Source organism: Diplotaxodon limnothrissa, linkage group LG8 (assembly GCF_057381915.1).
Source record: "Diplotaxodon limnothrissa isolate DT_005_m linkage group LG8, D_limnothrissa_male_GT1.1, whole genome shotgun sequence".
Classification (NCBI taxonomy): Eukaryota; Metazoa; Chordata; class Actinopteri; order Cichliformes; family Cichlidae; genus Diplotaxodon; species Diplotaxodon limnothrissa.
In genome coordinates, this window is record NC_140603.1 from 31,939,399 (window position 1) to 31,959,002 (window position 19,604).

Genomic DNA, 19,604 nt, shown 5'->3' on the forward strand with positions numbered 1-19,604 from the left:
GGTCTCTTTAAAGACCAGCTGCTGACAGTAAACACAGCTGCACTTCAGCACCTGCTGAACCAGGACCAGGACCAGGACTGGGTCTCAACGGGGTCACATGTAGTTTGTTAACGTGGTGAAAACAGCAAAAAGAGTTTGAGCTGAAGTCTGTTGCAGCGCTAACAGAAACGCGTGCCCACCGTGTCGAGTTTCCTTGGAGACGGAGGGTGAGGACAAGCAGGGTGTCGGGGAGGGCTGAGGTGTGAGACACTGTCAGCAAACAGCATCTGACCTTTACAGCACGACCCTGGTCCATCCACTCAGAGGCCCAGGAACACCCTGGAGACATGTGGCTGAATAGCTGGAACAGCTGGAACAAACACGCAGTCACCAGTCCGCCACATCAAACATCAAGTACCATCAATATGTCTGCGTCGCTCAGCTCAATATTAAAAGGAGAGAAGAAACACTGAGGACAAGGCGGGTTGCACAGCGGCTTGCAGGTGCCGAGGCCCACCTGAACGCAGGACTCGCAGTAACAGAGCTCACTGTGAGTACGGCGTGCTGCCAATCAACTCCGGCGCATCACAATCCAGGTGACCGCTGCGCTCGGCCATCGCTCAAACACAGGTCTTGCCTCTTCTCTGCAGGTGTGCATGGACCTGCGTGGTCTAGCATCCACCCTTCAGTCGGACAGGCCACGCCCCTAATAATGCAAACTGAAGTCATGAAAAAGAAAATGCTTCAGCCTTATCTGGCAGAAATTATTTATTATTTAACCCTTTAAGACCTACCAGAGAACCAAGCCCGCCAGAGCTTATATTATATTTTTACATGCTGTGGAGCCATTTTTGGGAGCATTTCAAGTTGCTATACATCAATACAACCATTACAGCCCAGATTTTAATAATATGCATGCATTAAGTGCATAGAAATTACATAAATTGCAAAAAAGTGCAATAAAGTACAAAAAAATTGAAAATCGTTTTTGTTTTTTAACATATATTTCTAGTTAGAGAAATTTAAGAGGCTTATCCCTCAAAACTGTAAATACAAAAAAGTTGCACAAAATAGTTTCCCACCACAGGAAATTTATTTTAAGTGTCTTCATAGTTTTATTTTTGAAATTCTATTCTATTTGAAATCCAATTTCTATACACTGCAGGAAAAACGAAAATAAATATTATAGTGCAAATTTGCAAAAACCAGCATGTGCATCAAAATTAACTATTTCCAGCAGTGCAATATGAGTCCTCAGCATCCCAGAAACGACACAAAGTCATAAAGTCAAAGATAACTTTTAAAAACACCAGTATAGGCTCATGAGGCCCTGATGGTAAAAAACTACATTTCCGCGAAAATGACGTCACTTCCGGTTTCGGACAGGTCATGGCGGATATGCGATAGTTCATGTTGATGGACGTAGGAAGTGTTACGAACAGCTGATCAGATCGGCAAAGCGTGTTTCTGGAATATTATGTTTTAGTTCCTGCAAGTGCTTTTTATGCAGTTTTTGCAAAGCTTTATGTGGAAGGAAACCGTGACCGAGGACAAGCTGATGGCATCAGATGTAAGAACAACTCCTCCGGTTTCATATGCAAAAAAAATTATTGCGCTAGCTTACGTGGTTGCAGAGCTACCGGGATTTAAAAATAGTTACGCAAAACGGAGCATGCCCGCTCTGACCGGCTTTAAAGGGTTAATTATTATTTTAATTTTGGTTTATATCCCAGCTGTTAACGTGGAGGGGGCAGGGCTTATGAGGCATACCGCCAGCAGCCTGCAGGGGGCGATGCACGTTTCATTCATTCATCATTGTAACTGCCAGAGGAGTTGCTCTTCAACCCCAATCACAGTGAAAGTAGGACTTTCACTGAGTAATCTGATTACTCTGGCTGTGTAATCTGATTACTCTGGCTGTGTAATCTGATTACTCTGGCTGTGTAACCTGATTACACTGGCCGTGTGATCTCCAGGAGCCCTCGGCGCTCCTCTCTCTCTGAGGAATGCAGTGAATGATGGGAGAAAGTCCGGGGGCACCACCAGCCGTGTGATTGGCTGCTTCCCTCGAGGCCTGCCCTATAAGGACTGAAGCAGGGGAGAGTGGGGGAGGCGCGGGGGGAGAGAGGAGACGGGAGGGGGCTCAGAGCCTTGTTTGGGATGGAGGGATGGATGGAGGAGGTGGAGGCTTGATAAACTCAGTCGCAGCTCTGCAGACTCTCACTTCTGTCCTGCCCCCGCCCCCACATCCCAGCAGGCCCTGCACCACCACGGTAAGACCTCCACCACCTCTTCTTCCTCACCTGGCTGCCTGTGCGTAAGTGTGATGAAGCTGCCGTTCCTCCTCTCTGCTCCTCTGCTCTGACACTTTAAAAATGTTGCAGCTCCTTCTCTGTCTTTACTTCGCCTCGTCTACCTCTTTTATTTTCTCTACAGTTCCATGATTTCACCTCCTCCATCACCTCCCAGTTTCTTCTCACAGCTCACCTCCTCCAGCACCTCCTCGCTCTCCTCCTTTCTGCTCTTTCTCATGTAAAACTGTGTAAAAGCTATGGAACCTTTTTCACCTCCTCTCCGTTCATTAAGCCTCTCCTCCACCTCCTCTGTGTCCTTCTCTGCTGTGCTCCTCGTGGTTGTAGTGAACAGTGAGAAAGTGGCACCTTTCACCTCCTCTCTCCTCCTCCTGTTGCTCCTCGCGTGTTTTTCCATGTTTCAGGTCGTTGAAACTTTGGTGTTTCTCGTGTGTTTAAAATTGGACTTTTTCTGACTGAAGTTTGGTTCAAACTGAAACTTTAATTGAACATTGATCAGATTAAATCCTCATTGAGCTCTGCAAAGCTCTCCGATCAGCTTTAAATGAATAAGAGAAACCTGTGGACCATTCCAGCCAGCAGGGGGCAGTGACTCCCCCCACAGAGTGAAATTGGTGAAAACTAAAAATACATGAAACATTTCTCATGCTTCTGAAGCATCTGATGTCCCAGAGAAATTTGAAGAACATAAAGAAAAAAAATCAAATGTAGGCTGAAAAATATATATTTAAAAACTGAAATATTGATTAAATACAAAAAGAAAATCAAATATTAACTTGTACTTGAACACAGGTATGGGGAGTGTGTCTGTGTTTTCCATATCATTTCTGAATTTAGTTTTTTGGCACAAACAGGCCTCCGTAGCCTCGTGTGAGGACGAGTGATGTCTTTACTTTTGCCTCTCAGCCGTGTGTGTTTAAAGTTTGAACACACACGGCCTCGTGTGTTTACAGCACACCTGCGGCAGCACAGAGACGTGAAAACAGTTTTTATGATTTTAGCTAAAGATCAAAGCAGATTTTTTTTCCTTAAAACTTTTTCTACAAATTGAAGAAAGGGAAAGACGTGAAACACACACATGTAGTTGTAGCTGTAAAACCTGTCAGGGCGGTGCAGCAGCGCCCCCTGCTGCTCACAGCCAGTTTGAAATCTGCAGAAAAAATGTTTCATGGTTTAAAAGGTAAATTTGAAAGGTTTGTGTTTCATGCAGCTGTGCTCGCCTCTGCATTAAACATCTGGATGACAGTTAGATGAAATCAGCTGATGCTGCAGGTTTAGTTTGGAGTTTATGCCACAGATGTCGAGCGAAGCTGGCAGGCAGGACTGAGGGCAAACTGAGCCCATGAGCTCTGCTGGAGGGAAAATCAGAAATATTCGATTCCCAGATTCATGACTAAATATGGACAGATGTGAGGTGAGGAGGCGAGGAGACGATGAGGGACACATGGGGAGGGGAGGGAGGCAGAGAGAGCACAGGGAGGGAGAGAGGGCGAGCGAGCATACCAAACACAGGCAGGACTCTGCTTCATGTCCTAATTAGGAAGTTTTCCCAGAGTGCCTCATGTTTGGGGGGGTGCTGCAGCTGGATGATGTGAGGTCCTCGGGCAGGTTTCCCTCTGTGCGGACGATCCATTTTAACCTCACTGCTTCAACAGGAGCGTCTTCTTACCTGCTGAAGGTCATGTCAGCTCACTGCGCCATCTTGTGGTGGAGTGCGGTACTGCAGGGACCTTCAGCCCGGCTCGGTGTGACCTTCAATGCGATGTGTCGAAGTTGCCTTTCCCTGCTCACTTCCTGCTGAAGCTTTAAACTGTCTCCAAAAGCACAAATGAACAAAAATGTCGAGTGGTTGGATCTCCGTCAGAGCCGTGAGCCCTCACAGGCCGCCGCGGCGCTGAGGGCTCAAACAGAATAATGTTGGGATGTGACACATGTGGATGGTTTGAGTGGCGAGCGCTCACACACGCCTGCCGATGATAAGTAATTGAACCTGCGTCTTCTTCTGCCTGCAGTGTGACTCGGTGTCGTAGTGTCGTTGCTCGTCTACAGCGCCCCCTGCAGTCATGTGTGATGACGAGGAGAGCACCGCTCTGGTCTGCGATAACGGATCCGGTCTCTGCAAAGCCGGATTTGCCGGAGACGACGCTCCCAGAGCCGTCTTTCCCTCCATCGTGGGCCGGCCTCGGCACCAGGTACAAACACACACACACACAGGGACATATGCATACAAATGCACAGAAACAAACACACACACACAGAAACAGACACACACACATGCATATACAGATACACAGGGACACACACATACACACGCACATCCAGTTACAAATGTCGGGATTATGACAGTAATATATTATTGAAGAATCAGGGGACAGCGAGGTTAGTGGGCACAGGTGAGTACCAGACAGTAAACTGAGCGTGCTCTGTGTGGTGCAGGGAGTGATGGTGGGCATGGGGCAGAAGGACAGCTACGTGGGTGACGAGGCTCAGAGTAAGAGAGGAATCCTGACCCTGAAGTACCCCATCGAACACGGCATCATCACTAACTGGGACGACATGGAGAAGGTGTGTCTCACACACGCACACACACACACACATGGACGCGCGCAAACACACACACACCTGTGTGACTGCTGCTCTGCTCTCTGATTGGTCAGATCTGGCACCACTCGTTCTACAACGAGCTGCGAGTGGCTCCAGAGGAACATCCCACCCTGCTGACTGAGGCGCCACTCAACCCCAAAGCTAACAGGGAGAAGATGACACAGGTACTACATGTACCACAGTAATGCAGTACTATAGTATAGTGCTCTACATGTACTGATAATATATATATATATATATATATATATATATATATATATATATATATATATATATATATATATATATATATATATATATATATAATGTATTGCAGTATGAAAGTACACTACAGTACAACAAACAACAAGATGAAGCAGGTATCCCACAGACTGTAGATAAAAAATGGACATCATGACATCACCCATTAATTTTTTCAAAGTCAGATTTTAAATCTTAAGTTTATGGGTACTGCCGTAGTGGGTTTTTGCTTCAGGAAGTGAACATATTTGGTCAGCGGGTGGAATGCTGAAAGTTATAAGCTAATGCTAGTTTTCTTGGCTATCAGTCTGTATCCACACACTGTACAGGTTTATCACGCAGACGCAGATACCTGCTAATCAGTAACATACACTCAGCAAACTGGATCTAAGCCTCCTGGGATTATCTGTTAGCACAGTGACCTTACAGCAGCCATGTTACTGGTCACATTACATCATTTAAAATGCTCCAAAAAGCTCCACCAGCACAACACTGGGTCCAGAGGCCCAGTTCATGGACTCCAATTAGCTGAGGCAAAGCCTAGCAGGCAGCTAGCAGCTACAGCCACCTGTGTCACTATCCACCTGTCAGCCAAAGTAACCATGCCCCTAATAATGCAAACTTAATATGATTTAAAAACAGATGTTAAGAAGGGCAAATTATCTACAGAGACCAAACAGTTTGTGCATCAGGCTTTAAAAATGTTTATTTTTGGTGTAAAGTTTCAACGTGGAAGTCTGTGGGGGGCTGACGCACTGCTGCCTCTGCTGGATGCTAAAGGAACTGCAGGTTTTGGATTCTTCTGTCTGTTCCTGGAGGAACACAGATTGATGGTTAACACTAAATATTTCCACGATTTTTTTGTTTTCAGATCATGTTCGAGACCTTCAACGTTCCTGCCATGTATGTGGCCATCCAGGCCGTCCTATCACTGTACGCCTCAGGACGTACCACAGGTTGGACCACACCTCCTACTTTCTCCTTAATCACAATCTCATCTTAGTTTTGGTGCTTTACTCCTGGTCAAAAATGACTCCAAGGTTCCTCACAGTGTTACTGGAGGCCAACTTAATGCCATCCAGAGTAAGAATCTGGTTAGAGACCATATTTCTATGATTTTCAGGGCCAAGTACAATAACCTCAGTTTGATCTGAATCTGCATAGCAGCGAGAATGGCTGCACTGTTTCTAATTATATTTGTTGTCACGGTGACGGATTGAAAACTGTGGGTTTAAAGGTTAAAGTTAAAGGTTATTAATCAAAGTTGTCCTGTTTCTCTACCCTCAAGGTATCGTCCTGGACTCAGGTGATGGCGTCACCCACAATGTGCCGATCTATGAGGGCTACGCCCTACCTCATGCCATCATGAGGTTGGACCTGGCGGGCCGCGACCTCACCGACTACCTCATGAAGATCCTGACCGAGCGAGGCTACAGCTTTGTCACCACCGGTAGGTCACGCCCACTTCCAGGTAATGTCAGAGTCACCTGTGATGATGTTTCTGACCCGGTCTGTCTGTCTGTGTGCCTGCAGCGGAGAGAGAGATCGTGCGGGACATCAAGGAAAAGCTGTGCTACGTGGCTCTGGACTTTGAGAATGAGATGGGGACAGCCGCCACCTCGTCCTCGCTGGAGAAGAGCTACGAGCTTCCTGACGGGCAGGTCATCACCATTGGCAATGAGAGGTTCCGCTGCCCTGAGACACTATTCCAGCCCTCCTTCATCGGTCGGTGCCTCCTGCCTGTCTGTCCCTGTACCTGGTTAGAGTAGAACTCTGCTACTTAATAAAACACTTTTTTTGTTTTATTAATCTGTTGAGTTTGCACTCCTGAATACTTGATCTGATGTGTCCGAACATCTTCAGACCCAAAAAACAAAGACAATCAGCAGATTCTCCAATGCTGACGATCGAGAAAAGCTCAGATTCGACTGTTCGCTCCGTCTTTTGTAACACTGATGGCTGATTGAACCTCTCTAACCCAGCATCTGGTCCTCGGTCCTCCTGCAGGTATGGAGTCGGCCGGTATCCACGAGACCACCTACAACAGCATCATGAAGTGTGACATCGACATCCGTAAAGACCTGTACGCCAACAACGTGCTGTCTGGGGGAACCACCATGTACCCGGGAATCGCAGACCGCATGCAGAAGGAGATCACCGCTCTGGCCCCCAGCACCATGAAGATCAAGGTGAGGCTTGACGACCTCACTGAGGCTCACTCACATTCAGCAGAAAATTAGTTAACTTTTGACCCCTCTCTCAGATCATCGCTCCCCCGGAGAGGAAGTACTCGGTGTGGATCGGCGGTTCCATCCTGGCCTCGCTCTCCACCTTCCAGCAGATGTGGATCAGCAAGCAGGAGTACGACGAGGCCGGACCCTCCATTGTCCACCGCAAGTGCTTCTAAAGGCTGCGCCCGGGCCTTCAAGCCCCGCCCCCTTCGCCTTTAGCACAACGTTATTTTAGCCTGCACTGAGCACCCGCTAACAGACCCCAGATCAGACACAGAAATCAGGCCCGCAGGGACGACAGGAAGTCAGAGCGCTCAACAGCGTTAACTTCAGAGGACAGAAAGTGATGTCATGTTTGTTTTTGAAGAACTTCCAGAAAGTCAAACATCCTCCCTCTCTGCTCACCTTCAAACTGTGAATGTGCCGCTTGCCCTCTGCAACCCCACCACCCCACATTCCACCTGTGGCCCCGCCCCCTCTGAGCTCCATGTTGGTGCTGTTTCCTGTCAGAAAGTGCGTTTTTATTTTTGATGAATAAAGCTTGAATGTTGCCCGCTGGTGTCGTCTTCTATCGATCACATTCACGCGGCGCTCTGATGATGTCACACGGTGTATGATGATGTCACTGCTGTTGACCTGTGGGTAGGTGTGACCTCGTGGTGCTATCTGTATTAGTAACATTTGACAAGGTGGTGATGTGAACGTGGAAGTGGCGGTTGAATGAACCCAGGAAGACAATAAAGCGCTCTCATACCTGAACGGCGTCGCTCTTTTATTTCACCTGAGCTGAACTTTGTTGTCATAGCAACCAAAGCTGATTAAGAGTGAAGCAGATAAACAGTAAAACTGAAAATAAGTGAACTTTACTGAACTCAGCAGTGGGAACAAGTCCTGGGGGATGTACTGCCACCTGGTGGTCCGTGCTGGAACTGCAGCTGCTGACAGTAAAGACTTAAACATTTCAATACAGCTTTATTAAATAATAAAGATAAATCAAGTGGACCAGTGTGGCAAAGCCGTAATGATCCGTTTGGCAAAATAAAATCAGTTGGGCATTTTTATCGGCCTTCAGACAATAATTGTGATTTCTACAGTTCCGGACGCGACAGGCATGAACAAAAAAGCTTTATTAGTGTAAACATTAACGACCAGCAGACTGCATAACCCCTTCCTGCAGACCCACCCGAGACAGGTGTTCATCCTAGAGTGCAACCAGGGTGGGCGGAGCCTGAGACCCACTGAAGAGACGAGACCTCATTCAGCTCCGACATTATAATCTTCGGTAAGCAAGACTCTATTAGTCTCAAAAGAAACAATTTGGGCCCATTATCAGCTCATGTACATCCCCGTGTAAAAAATCTTGGTTTCATTTTTGATTCCACTCTCAAGCTGGACAAGCAAATAAATCCAGTCGTTCGTGGCAGTTTTTTCCAACTCAGGAGCATTTCTAAACTAAAAAATATCCTGTCATCTAAAGACCTGGAAACTGTTATCCATGCTTTCATATCGTCACGTCTTGACTATTGTAACTCTCTCTATTTAGGCATCTGTCACTCGAGCCTGTCACGCCTGCAACTTGTTCAAAATGCAGCCGCAAGGCTCCTGACGGGCACTAGAAAGAGAGAGAATGTTACCCCGGTACTCGCATCTCTACATTGGCTACCACTTAAACATAGAATCGATTTTAAGGTTTTACTATTTCTTTTTAAAGCTCTCCATGGTTTGGCTCCAGGTTACATTTCAGATCTTAGCCTGCACCGACCCACTCGATCTCTGCGCTCCTCCAGTCAGATGGTTTTATCCGTTCCACGCTCCCAGCTCAAATCTAGAGGTGACAGGGCTTTCTCCATTGCCACCCCGAGACTCTGGAATAGTCTTCCCCCTTCATAAAATCCTCTTCATCCTTGGAAGTCTTTAAATCGAATCTCAAGACCTACTTATTTTCCAAGGCTTTCGGATCTCTTTGATATCTTTTTTATTCTGTCTATTTGGTCTCTCATTTTATTGGATGATGTTGCATGTGTATATACGTTATGTTCACATATGTGTGCTTGTGTGTGAATGTGTACAGTTTTGTATATGTATGTGCATATTTGCATGTACATTATATGCTATATACTCTTACGTGTCTTACAATTCCTTTTTAAAATGTTTTCTTTCTACTTTAATTCTTTTATTATATCATCCCTCAGTTCAGCACTTTGGCCGACACTTGATGTCTTTTAAATGTGCTGTATAAATAAAGATGACTTGACTCCTAACAAGACCAGGTTTCCTCCAGAAGGTTTGCCAGTTATCTATGAAGCCCACATCGTTTCTGGGACGCCACTCAGACAGCCAGCAGTTTAAGGAGAACATGCGGCTAAACATGTCACTGCTGGTCTGATTGGGGAGGGGACCAGAGAAAACTAAAGAGTCCCACATTGTTTTAGCTCTGGCCCCTGGAAGACAGTTGACCATGGTTGCCGGTGTCTCTAGCTTCACATGTCGGGGCGGCTGTGGCTCAGATGGTAGAGCAGATCAGCTGATCGGAAGGTCGGTGGTTCGATCCTTGGCTTCCCCAGTCTGCATGCCAAGTAGCCTTGCCCTCCAGGTTCATCGGAGTGTGAATGCGTGCGAATACAGGTTAGGTTGCACTCGTGTATATGAGTGGGTGTGAATGAGGCATGTTGTATAGAGCGCTTTGAGTACTCCGGGAGAGTAGAAAAGCGCTATATAAGAATCAGTCCATTAACCATGTCTGAGAACAGAATCACCAAATGATGATGATCCTAACACAGACGCTCTCGTACAAACTCATCTCCCTCTGCAGGACTTCCACAGGTCCTGCAGAGGGAGATGAGTTTGTACGAGAGCGTCTGTACTCGCTGCTGCAGCGCTAAGAACAGTGTTTTTAAACAAGTGCAACCGACGCTGCTCACAAACGGGCTCGTGTCTTTGAGTATTAGTGTCAGGTTGCTGCCATCACACCCCTCAGTCACACACCAAATGCTCGAATACTTCGTAGCAGGAGGGCTCCAACCATCGCCACCGTTTAGTTTCTGTCCCACAGAGCCGCAGTTAGAGTGCAGAAATCCTCCAAACAAAGTGAAGCGTCAGCCTGAAGATGGTACTGCGTCTTTCTTTTTCCTCTCAAAGCAAGTTTGTGTGAGAAGTTAAAGATCTGAGCAGTCTGGGTTTGAGTGGGTGGAGCGATCAGAGTGGGTGGGTGGAGCGATCAGTTTCAGACACTTTTAATCAAAAAACAGACACATACAGGTGCTAGAGCAGCAGAGTGTTTTATTACCAAAAAGTTAAAAACAGCAGTCAGGTCACAGTTTGTCAAAACGTCATCAGCAAAAAACAGTCACACAACAGCTCAACAAGAAAACATCTGCTGGCGCACACACTGAGAAGTCCTCCAGCTGCGGGGCGCTTTGAACGCACCACGAGAGAAACATCAGAAAATAATTTCATCTGCAAGAAGTTTAAAAGGGCCCGCTGTGAGCGCCACGCCAGCCAGCGTTACACGACACACACCGGTGAGCCTGCAGCGCCCCCTGCTGTCTGCCACCCCTTACATGGCACCCCACTCGAGGTCAAAGGTCAGAGTAGCTTATGGCGTGAACGGTCTCGCCTAAAATGACAGAGTGTTAAGAGTCTCCTCACAGTTTCACATCTGCAGCAGCGAAGAGCTCAAAGAATGACTTTCACCTCTGACCAAACCTCACAAGACTGAACCGCCACAGCCAATCAGAGTGTCAGGGAAGCTGCCTAACAGGAAGTAAGGTCACAGCCAAGCTTGGTGGATATCAGGTGACTGCCGGGGGCGCCTTAGCGCTGCGATCAGCGGCCCAGCAGGACGGGTGCGGCCTGACAGGCAGGACTCGGGGCAAACACTGCACAGGTGACAGCGCAGCTTCAGGTTTTATTCTGAAATCCACATCAGGATTTCCTGTCTTTAAGCTCAGAGGTGGACGCGCGAGGCATTCAGGGTCAGAGATGGCAGCAGGATTTCAGCACTGAAACTAAGCTGTGGCGGTTAAAGGTCATTTTTAGTCTGAGTGAAGCGTGGAGAGACTTCGTCCTTGAGAGCGCCAACGCTTCAACGTTCACGTTTTCCAGGCGAGGCACTCGCTCACGTCTGCTCCCAGTCCATCTTTCATTTAAAAACATCAAACTGCGTCTCAAACGGCTCGCTGGCAGTCGCCTCGACGGGAGCTTGGCCCACGCTGGAACTTGGCACAATCTGGGTCTCTGCAGACGCCATTTTCACAGCGCTGCTGTGACGGCAGCATCAGCTGAGGTTAGGTCTCAGTAAGCTTTTTATTAACTGCCCAATCAGAGCAGCTCACTGGCCTGAGATCACCCCCCCATCTGCAGTGGCTCAGCAGCAAAAAAACAAACAACAACAAAAACACCAAAAATTAAAAGTGTTAAAAGTTTCCTGTAAATTTGACATCACAACGTGTCAGCAAACACCGGCGGTGCGTTCACAGTTTCCTCTTCAGAATAAAAGCCTGCCAGTGCTTCCTGTCTAAACCCTTAAGTCCAGCAGGTTAAGCCGCAAGTCCCTGAACACGACGTGTCTGCACACCTGAGGGGACAAAAGAGGACGGGTTACAGGTGATTCAGAGTCGGGGCTGAACACAGGACGCGGTATCCTGACAATGAGGTCGACCTCGGCGAGGGTCTCACCGTGAAGAGCGGCGGCTCCTTTGAGTGAGGATGGAAACCTTTCAGCTTGCAGGCAGAAACTTCGGACATCCCCAGGTTGGTCAGCCTGAACACACCTGTGCTGGGGGGGGAGACAGGCGGAGCGACATTAGCGGGCTGAAAGGCCTCGTGGGAAATCGGCATACATGCGTGCTCCAGTGACAGACTTACTCGTTGTGTTTTGGCGCGCAGACGATGGCGACGGCTTCCGGCAGCATCAGTTGATATGAGCAGTGAGTGTGGAGGTCGACGCTGGACAGGAAGGCCGTCTGAGTGGGATGAGTCTGAACACAGAGGTCAGAGGTCACACACACTGAACTACAACCCTGACTGAAGTAGGGCTGCCACAAACGATTATTTTGATAGTCGACTAGTCACAGATTATTTTTGCGATTAGTCGACTAATCAGATCATCATCCATTGAACGTAAAACTACAGCTTATTGCACCAGCAGCATCTGCTCTTATATAACTATCATTAGCTTACAGCTTTAAGCTTTTAAGGTGCTAACTAAAAATAAAGAAAGATGATAGTTTATTCAATTTTAATGAAATTTGCAGATTGTTTCGGTGAAGTTTAATAAACTCCTTGCTATCTAAAATATAACAGGACACCGGAGTAAATTCTGGAGCATCTCACACTTCTGATAATCAGCTGTCTGCTTGACGTTTATTCAGCTGTGTAAAAACTATAACTTTAATCTCAGCCAAACAGATTTACTCAGGAACAAATAAAATACTAAAAAAAAAAGCCAAACAACAACATTTTTAATTTATCTAAGTGACTTATATATCATGTTTAACCTGAGTAGTGAAAGACGGCGGTGGGTTTGAAAACAATTTGCCGGGAGTCCGGTGCTCTCACGGCTCTAGTGAGCCTAGCCCCCGGCTAGCTATCGAGCTAGTGGGTAACAGACGTCTCCGAAAACGTCGGAGCGCTTTTGAAAATATGCGGTGTCTTGATAAACTGAGCCGATATTTGAGGTTTATACAGCTACATTCTCCATGAAAATATGTTAAACGTTTATTTTGTGACCCAGAAAGAATAATAAGAGTAATATTAAAACTAACTAGCTGCCGCCATTGTTGGAAACTGAGCTGGGCCGCGCTATGAATTCTGGGACAGAGCTGCTTCTTCTTCTTCGGGGTTTAACGGCAGCTGGCATCCTTGTACATGCAGTGCTGCCATCTTCTGTTTCAGTCCGTTATTACACTCTTAAATCCTGCTACTTATTCCTGCGTCTTTTGGGATCTTACAAAGCTTCAAACGACACGTCGACTATTAAATCAGTCGTCGACGATTTTGATAGTCGACTAATCGTGGCAGCCCTAGACTGAAGTGACGCGTGGAGGGTGAGAGAGTGCAGAGTGAGACCTCTCCCTCGCTCTGCTCATCTGTTGCTCGACCGCAGGCACCGTTTCCATGGTGATATATGATCATGTAAATGAAGGAGAAACGCTGGTTTTCTCAGGAACGTGTGCTCGCTTACAGCACTTGTGGGGACTTGATACCAAACCACTCACCAAAAGAGGCCCCGAGTGAGGCATTTGTGAGGACATTAACCAGACGGGTAACCTTACAGTTTATTTTAGTGTCGCACTGTTTCTGTTCTCACAAACTGCTGTTGCTACGAAGAAGGTTAACTGCATCTCTACAAGAGCCAATCATGGAGCTCCAGGACCTCCTCCAAGCCCCTCCCCCCAGCTTGCATGCTTACGTGGATCCAGCCCAGCGTCAGCAGGTGATGCTCATCCTGGAAGCTGAACAGCTCCTCCACGTTCTCCATGTCGCAGAAATCCGGGCCGGCGGTCTGTTTGGGGACTACGACGTGAGTCAGCGTGAACTCGTTGTGCGTCTGAGAATGAGAGAGAGGCGGGGCTTGGCTGGTGGTATATGACTGAAAATGGGTGAGGGCGGGACAGGACGTGCGTTTCGCTCACCAGCTGTCCGCAGAGGACGCCGCAGGTCTCGATTCCTCTGGCCGTGTTTGACCGGGCCAGCGAGAGGAAACTCTGAGTCAGCCCTTTGGGAATCAGGACTCGCCTCAGGCCCTCCACCCTCTCACCTGTACACAAACACACCTGCTTTAAGAGGGCGTAACGTCTGTGTGGAGGTCTGATTGAACCTTTTGCACCGCATACGACAGGTACGCAGTAAACGCAGGTAAACGGAGTGACTGTGTACTGACTCTGTACTCCAGCCAGCGTGGCGGCGGGTTGGCTCACAGGGGCAGGCAGTCTGTTTCTGTTAGGGTCTGCCCCCAGGGATCGTATGCTGTTTTTGATTGGCTGCTGGGACAGACGGGAGCCGTCTGTCACCTCAGGCACTTTGGTCTGAACCTGCAACACAAACATGAAAGACACAGTCAAACTACACAGTACTCACAGTACTCGGTAGTCTGAGCCAGTATTACAGTACACCAGTACTTCACAAGCTAATCTGTTAGTAGGCAGGCTAACGTTAGCTCAGAGTCAGGTTAGAGTTTAATCCTGAGTGTAAAGCTGGTCGACCTTAGCTTCCCTGCTAACACCAGCTAGCTGGTTAGCTTTAGCTAGTTCTAACGTCAAAATGAGACACGAGTGTTAGTTTGTGTTGAGCCGGTCATTTACTGGACTCTCTTTGTAAGCTAATGCTGGCTAACGTTAGCTAGTGTTGCTCCCTGTGGACGAGGCAGGTCCGTACATGAAGGTTGTCCTGCTGCCAAAGGCACTGCAGTATGAAACAAAACATCGACGCAGCTTCCGCATCGAGAAGATTAAGCCAGCGAGAAATTCCTTAAGCCTGTACTATGAAGAATACGCTACCTTTTGCTCCGCCTCCACTCCTCTCTTATTGGCCAGCTCCTGGCGTCTCAGCTGGTCCTCGAAGTAGCGAAACTGTTCCGATTCAATCTGCATGCGTCGCAGAGCGGCGACGCGCTGCCTCTCCTCCTCCAGCAGCAGGAACCTTCTCCTGTCCTCGTCCAATAGGGACAGCTGCTGCAGCTGCTGGCCACACCCGTGCACCACGACCGCCGCCTGGCTCTGAGGAAACAAAGATGAGCTCGTACAGGTGGCTGCGGCGAGTTCACCTAAAATAAACGACTACTAGTCTGAACATCACTGTAGGAGGTCACCTCTGACAGGCGTGTCACACCCTAACCTTCACCTGAAAGACAGGTGGGATGGACTCACCGCGCAGAGGCCGTTCCCCTGGATCGTTCCCATACCGAGCGCTCCTCTGATCAATTATCAATACTGTGAAAACTCACTCACCTGGGCTCTGAGGTATTCGCTGTGTTCCCTGCTGTATTTCTCCTCCAGGCGCTTCTTCAGCTCGTCTTTACGGGGAAACGCCACCTCCTGAAGTTTCTGCATAGACAGAACAGGTCACAGCAAAGACACCAGGACCAGAACCAGGTGTGGTTCTGCAGCAGGAACACCTGAGGAACCGCAGCTGGAGCACCAAAAACAGCATAAATGTACGAGTGTGACTTTACAGAGGTCACTCTGGGTCCACCTGGACTCAGGAGGATTCATGATGTAGGGCTGGCGTGATGAGGGGGAGGGGCCAGATGGAGGCAGTCCTTCACAGCCACAACAACAAGACAAAGATTTGAAGTCTGGTTTAAGGACTGGACACGTTTCCAGCGACGTCCAGCGACCACTTATAAAAACGTCTTCCACCAGCCGAGCCAACTTTACACCGATGAACGAGTTTAACTACGTCAGCCACCATTGTGTCGCCTACTTAGAAACATCACATTTAAGAATAAACCAAGGAAACGCTGACACACGCGCTCAAAACAAAAACAGGAAGGAACAAATACGACGAGACGGGCGGAAATGGTCGCCCTCGCCCGCCATCTCACAGACCGATACCCAGAAATTCAACTTTTAAAGTTCAGTGAAATCCAGCTGTTATGTTTCTGCTCTTTAAGCTCCAGCTGTGGCAACTGCACGAGTTCCAGATGTTTCCTGATGTTTCTGCTGCACGATCAGTTTTCTAGAATCTTCCAGGGATGAAAACTTTCGTGTTTCTACCATGATAAAAACGGTCGTGACTTTTCTGACGCAGCCGTGAAAGCGTGAGCTCAGCATCAGGACAGATGTTTCTACACGACGGCGGCGAGCCTGCTCGCAGCGACTAACACGGCACTTTTAAGCCAGCTGATTAACGAACAAGTATCTGTCTCAGCTCCAACCCACCAGACACTCTCACCTGAACACTAACACCCCGCCCACCAGCTTCAGCCAACAGGATCTCAGTCGAAACATCCCCGAGCACAAATCGAGCAGGAGATCTGGAAACTTGTTCATGTGTTAAACATGTGGAGTGACATCTCCATCATCCTGCTAACAAACCACAGACTCGATGTATGAGCCAGATCTGTGTCAGCAGTGCACAGCATTTAATCCTGGTTCAACTCTGAGCCTGACTTTTTAAAACTCCACCACATCCCAAGATTAAAAAAATAAACAGTGCATGGTTAGTCTGGCCTGAAGCCTCAGCTGAAGCCTCTTCATGGGCAGAATCGATGCACCAAAGGTTGTTAAGTACCAACAAGAAACAGGCCCACAGATCTGGAGATTTGCTAGCGTGGAAAACAACTCAGACAAGAGCGACAGACTGAAGGCTGCTCTGAGAAAGACGAGCATCATAGCGCTAACAGAAGCTAACTGCCACTGTGTTGTCCACAAACTGCTAACGACAAGCAGCCTGGAGAATATCTACCGACATCTGAGGACAAACCACCACATCTCAAATGATGAGTTACAACCATCGAGCCAGATTTTAAACCAGCATGGCAGCAGGAGCTAGCTGGATGTAGCTGGAGCTACCTGGAGCCATCAGAGGCCAAAGGAAGCTAACAGCTGCTAGCTGGAGCGACCTAAAACACTTACAGGAGGAGGTGAGGGGAAAGCTGCAGCACAGCGAGCAACAACCTGAGCAACAGGAAGCTGGGAGTGATAACACACAGGCTGATTGGGTGATTGTCTGCAGCTGGTGGGGAAACAAACAAAGACAGGAAGTAGAAGTGGCTCAAGAGCAGGCAGGTGAGCGTCTTCAAAATAAAACAGGAAGTTCATAACGATTGTTACCTTCATGATGAAGTGTTTCTCGGGGATGGCAGTGCACTGCTGGTAGTCTCTGTGAGCGGGCAGCTTCTCTACAAATAGACTGAAAGACAGCGGCCGTCACATCACATGCTGTGCGAAACACCAAGCAGCCCTGCCCCCAACGCCACTGAGCCTCACGTGATAAACTTGGTGTAGAGGACGTAGGCGTTCTCCAGGCTGCCCTCCTCCAGGTAAACCGCCGCCATGCGCTCCATCTCCACGCCCGAGCGGAAGTAGCGTCTGGGCGCGATGTCCTCGTTGATCTCCACGCAGCATCCCATCTTCCCCAGCGCTCGGACGCGTTCCGCCGCCGTCAGCGACACGTCTGTGTAGTCGGGCTCTGCTGCCAGCTTCTTCTGTGGAAGAAAGTGTTTGTCAGAGAAGAGCAAAGATGGCAGCAGCCTCTAAAAACATCAACATGAGCACCAATGATTTCAGTTTGGAACGGTCATCGATGCTCAGAACGACCCTTCAGAGACCCGTGTCCCTCAGAGACCCGGGTTTGAGGAGGCTTTCTCTACGGCTCGACCACTAAGTAAAATAAAATATCTCAGTGAAAGATTTTAAAAGTGTGTTCTGTTTAATAGCAGGTGACGAGCTTAAGGACACGAAACTCATTAAAGGAGCCGACATTAAAAACTCTGAATGGCGTCACAGCTGAGCTGATGTGTTTTTCAGGCAGGAAACTGAGATTTCCCGTCCCCGCTGGGAGCCTGAATGCAGCGTTTGTTGCTCAGCTCATTAAGATGACGGCGCCAGTCGGAGCGCCGAGAATAAGAAGACCTCTGTGCACCGAGCCGACACAGAAACAACCCCACTCTGTCTCACCTTTGATCTGATGTTTTATATAAAACTTTGTTCTTACTGATCAGGAAGCATTTTGTCTTTTACTTCTAATTTTATTCTAATCTGATTCTGATTTTATATGTAATTTTATTTTATTACAACTCTTTTTTTTCTTTCACTTTTTTAATCACACTCGTTTCATTTTATTTCATTTTTAGTTAAATAATTAAATGACAAAAATAAAGTAAGAGACGTGATTTTCAGCATCCAGGTAAAATGATGCAGTCGTTGTAGACCTCAGCGCGTGCTGGCAGTCGTGTCACTGTTGTGTTGTAAAGCTGTTATGATGCGTGTTTTTCTGTCCCCACATTGTGAGTAACAAGAACACGTGTGGGTCCCCACAGCATCAGTAAAACACACACACACACACACACACACACACACACACTCAGTACTTACCAATGTGTTTAAGCTGAAGCCTTGTTCCATTGTGTGTGTGTGTGTGTGTGTGTGTGTGTGTGTGTGTGTGTGTGTGTGTGTGTGTGTGTGTGTGTGTGTGTGTCTCAGCGTGTGCGTGTCACTGGTCGGCCCACGGCCGGCTCGTCCATCTGCCACCTCCCATGATGCTTCACTGCGGGGGAGACAGAAAAACAAGATGAGCAGCTTTGAAACGCCACATATGGGGGGAATGTTCCTTTAAAGCTGTTTTATTTCCCATCAGCCCCTCATCACCATCATCATCATCATCATGCCTGCCTGTCCTTCAGCTTGGTCCACAGTTACCGTGGCAACCAGCGACTAACCATGAGGTGACTCAGCCGCTCTTAAACCGATGAAGACAAGGCGAGCTCCCACTCCTCACAAGCTTCTGTGTCCAAACAAACAGCTCTGATCACGCCACTGTCACCGTGGCAACAGTTGCACCTGGCTGGAAGTGCTTCGAAAGAACAAACTCGCCCCGATTTTCATTTATAACCATTCACAGGTGAGACTCCAGCCCCACCAACTGTCCATCCTACCATTACGCTCAGCAGAAGCTCAAAGTCCTCCATATTGGTCTGACGGCAGTCCTGGATCAGTTCTGGAGGCTCACCTGCAGCAGGTGAACACCTGGAGGAGAGGAGGCCCTGATCCAGGGGATCCTCATGGGCAGGTATAGAGAGCCTGTCGCAGGTTACGAGGGACTCACCTCCACCTGGGCCAGTTAAACTCGTCTCTGTGTCTGAGGATCAAACTGAACTGCTCCTGACTCCGCTCACATCAGCTGATACACATCAGACCTGTCGGCGTCGTTTCCGTCAGCCAATCAGAACTCAGTGCTTGTAACGCAGGTGTGACGAGTTGAACCAGCTCGGCCTCATTCAGATCGTTCAGGTGCTGACGAGCCAGCGGCGACACATCGACACCTGCAGACGACCTGAGGTAACCTGACAGCAACGACGATGATGATGATGCCATGCAGGTGTTTAAAGGTGAACACCTGCATGGAGTCCCCTGAAACATGTGATTTAAGGTGGACATGTCTGTGAGCGCCTTAAATCTAGATGTAAACCTAAACACAGGTTTGCTTTCAGGCTGCTGTGATGTCACAGCTGGACACACCTCAATTAGCAGATCAATTAATTGATTTATTTTTCAAAATAAAAGCTTGTTTTAAA

At 48.1% G+C, this 19,604-nt stretch overlaps 2 protein-coding genes across 2 annotated transcripts; one reads left to right on the forward strand and one right to left on the reverse strand.

Moving 5' to 3' along the window:
- The first annotated feature begins 2,211 nt into the window (after positions 1–2,211).
- LOC146627432 (actin, alpha skeletal muscle B-like) lies at positions 2,212–8,117 on the forward strand. The gene is made up of 9 exons (XM_085361721.1): positions 2,212–2,252; positions 4,304–4,483; positions 4,728–4,856; positions 4,949–5,059; positions 6,007–6,091; positions 6,424–6,585; positions 6,669–6,860; positions 7,143–7,324; positions 7,399–8,117. The coding sequence occupies exons 2-9, from the start codon at positions 4,355–4,357 to the stop codon at positions 7,540–7,542; spliced, it is 1,134 nt and encodes a 377-aa protein (XP_085217847.1). The 5' UTR covers positions 2,212–2,252; positions 4,304–4,354; the 3' UTR covers positions 7,543–8,117.
- Positions 8,118–11,882: 3,765 nt separating this feature from the next.
- On the reverse strand, positions 11,883–18,554 carry stambpl1 (STAM binding protein-like 1). Its single transcript, XM_085361100.1, has 12 exons — positions 18,526–18,554; positions 18,406–18,469; positions 17,299–17,516; positions 17,143–17,221; positions 15,316–15,411; positions 14,866–15,084; positions 14,250–14,400; positions 14,002–14,126; positions 13,779–13,916; positions 12,233–12,345; positions 12,044–12,143; positions 11,883–11,942 (listed from the first exon to the last, which is right to left on the reverse strand). The coding sequence occupies exons 1-12, from the start codon at positions 18,552–18,554 to the stop codon at positions 11,883–11,885; spliced, it is 1,392 nt and encodes a 463-aa protein (XP_085217226.1).
- Between the last annotated feature and the right edge of the window lie 1,050 nt (positions 18,555–19,604).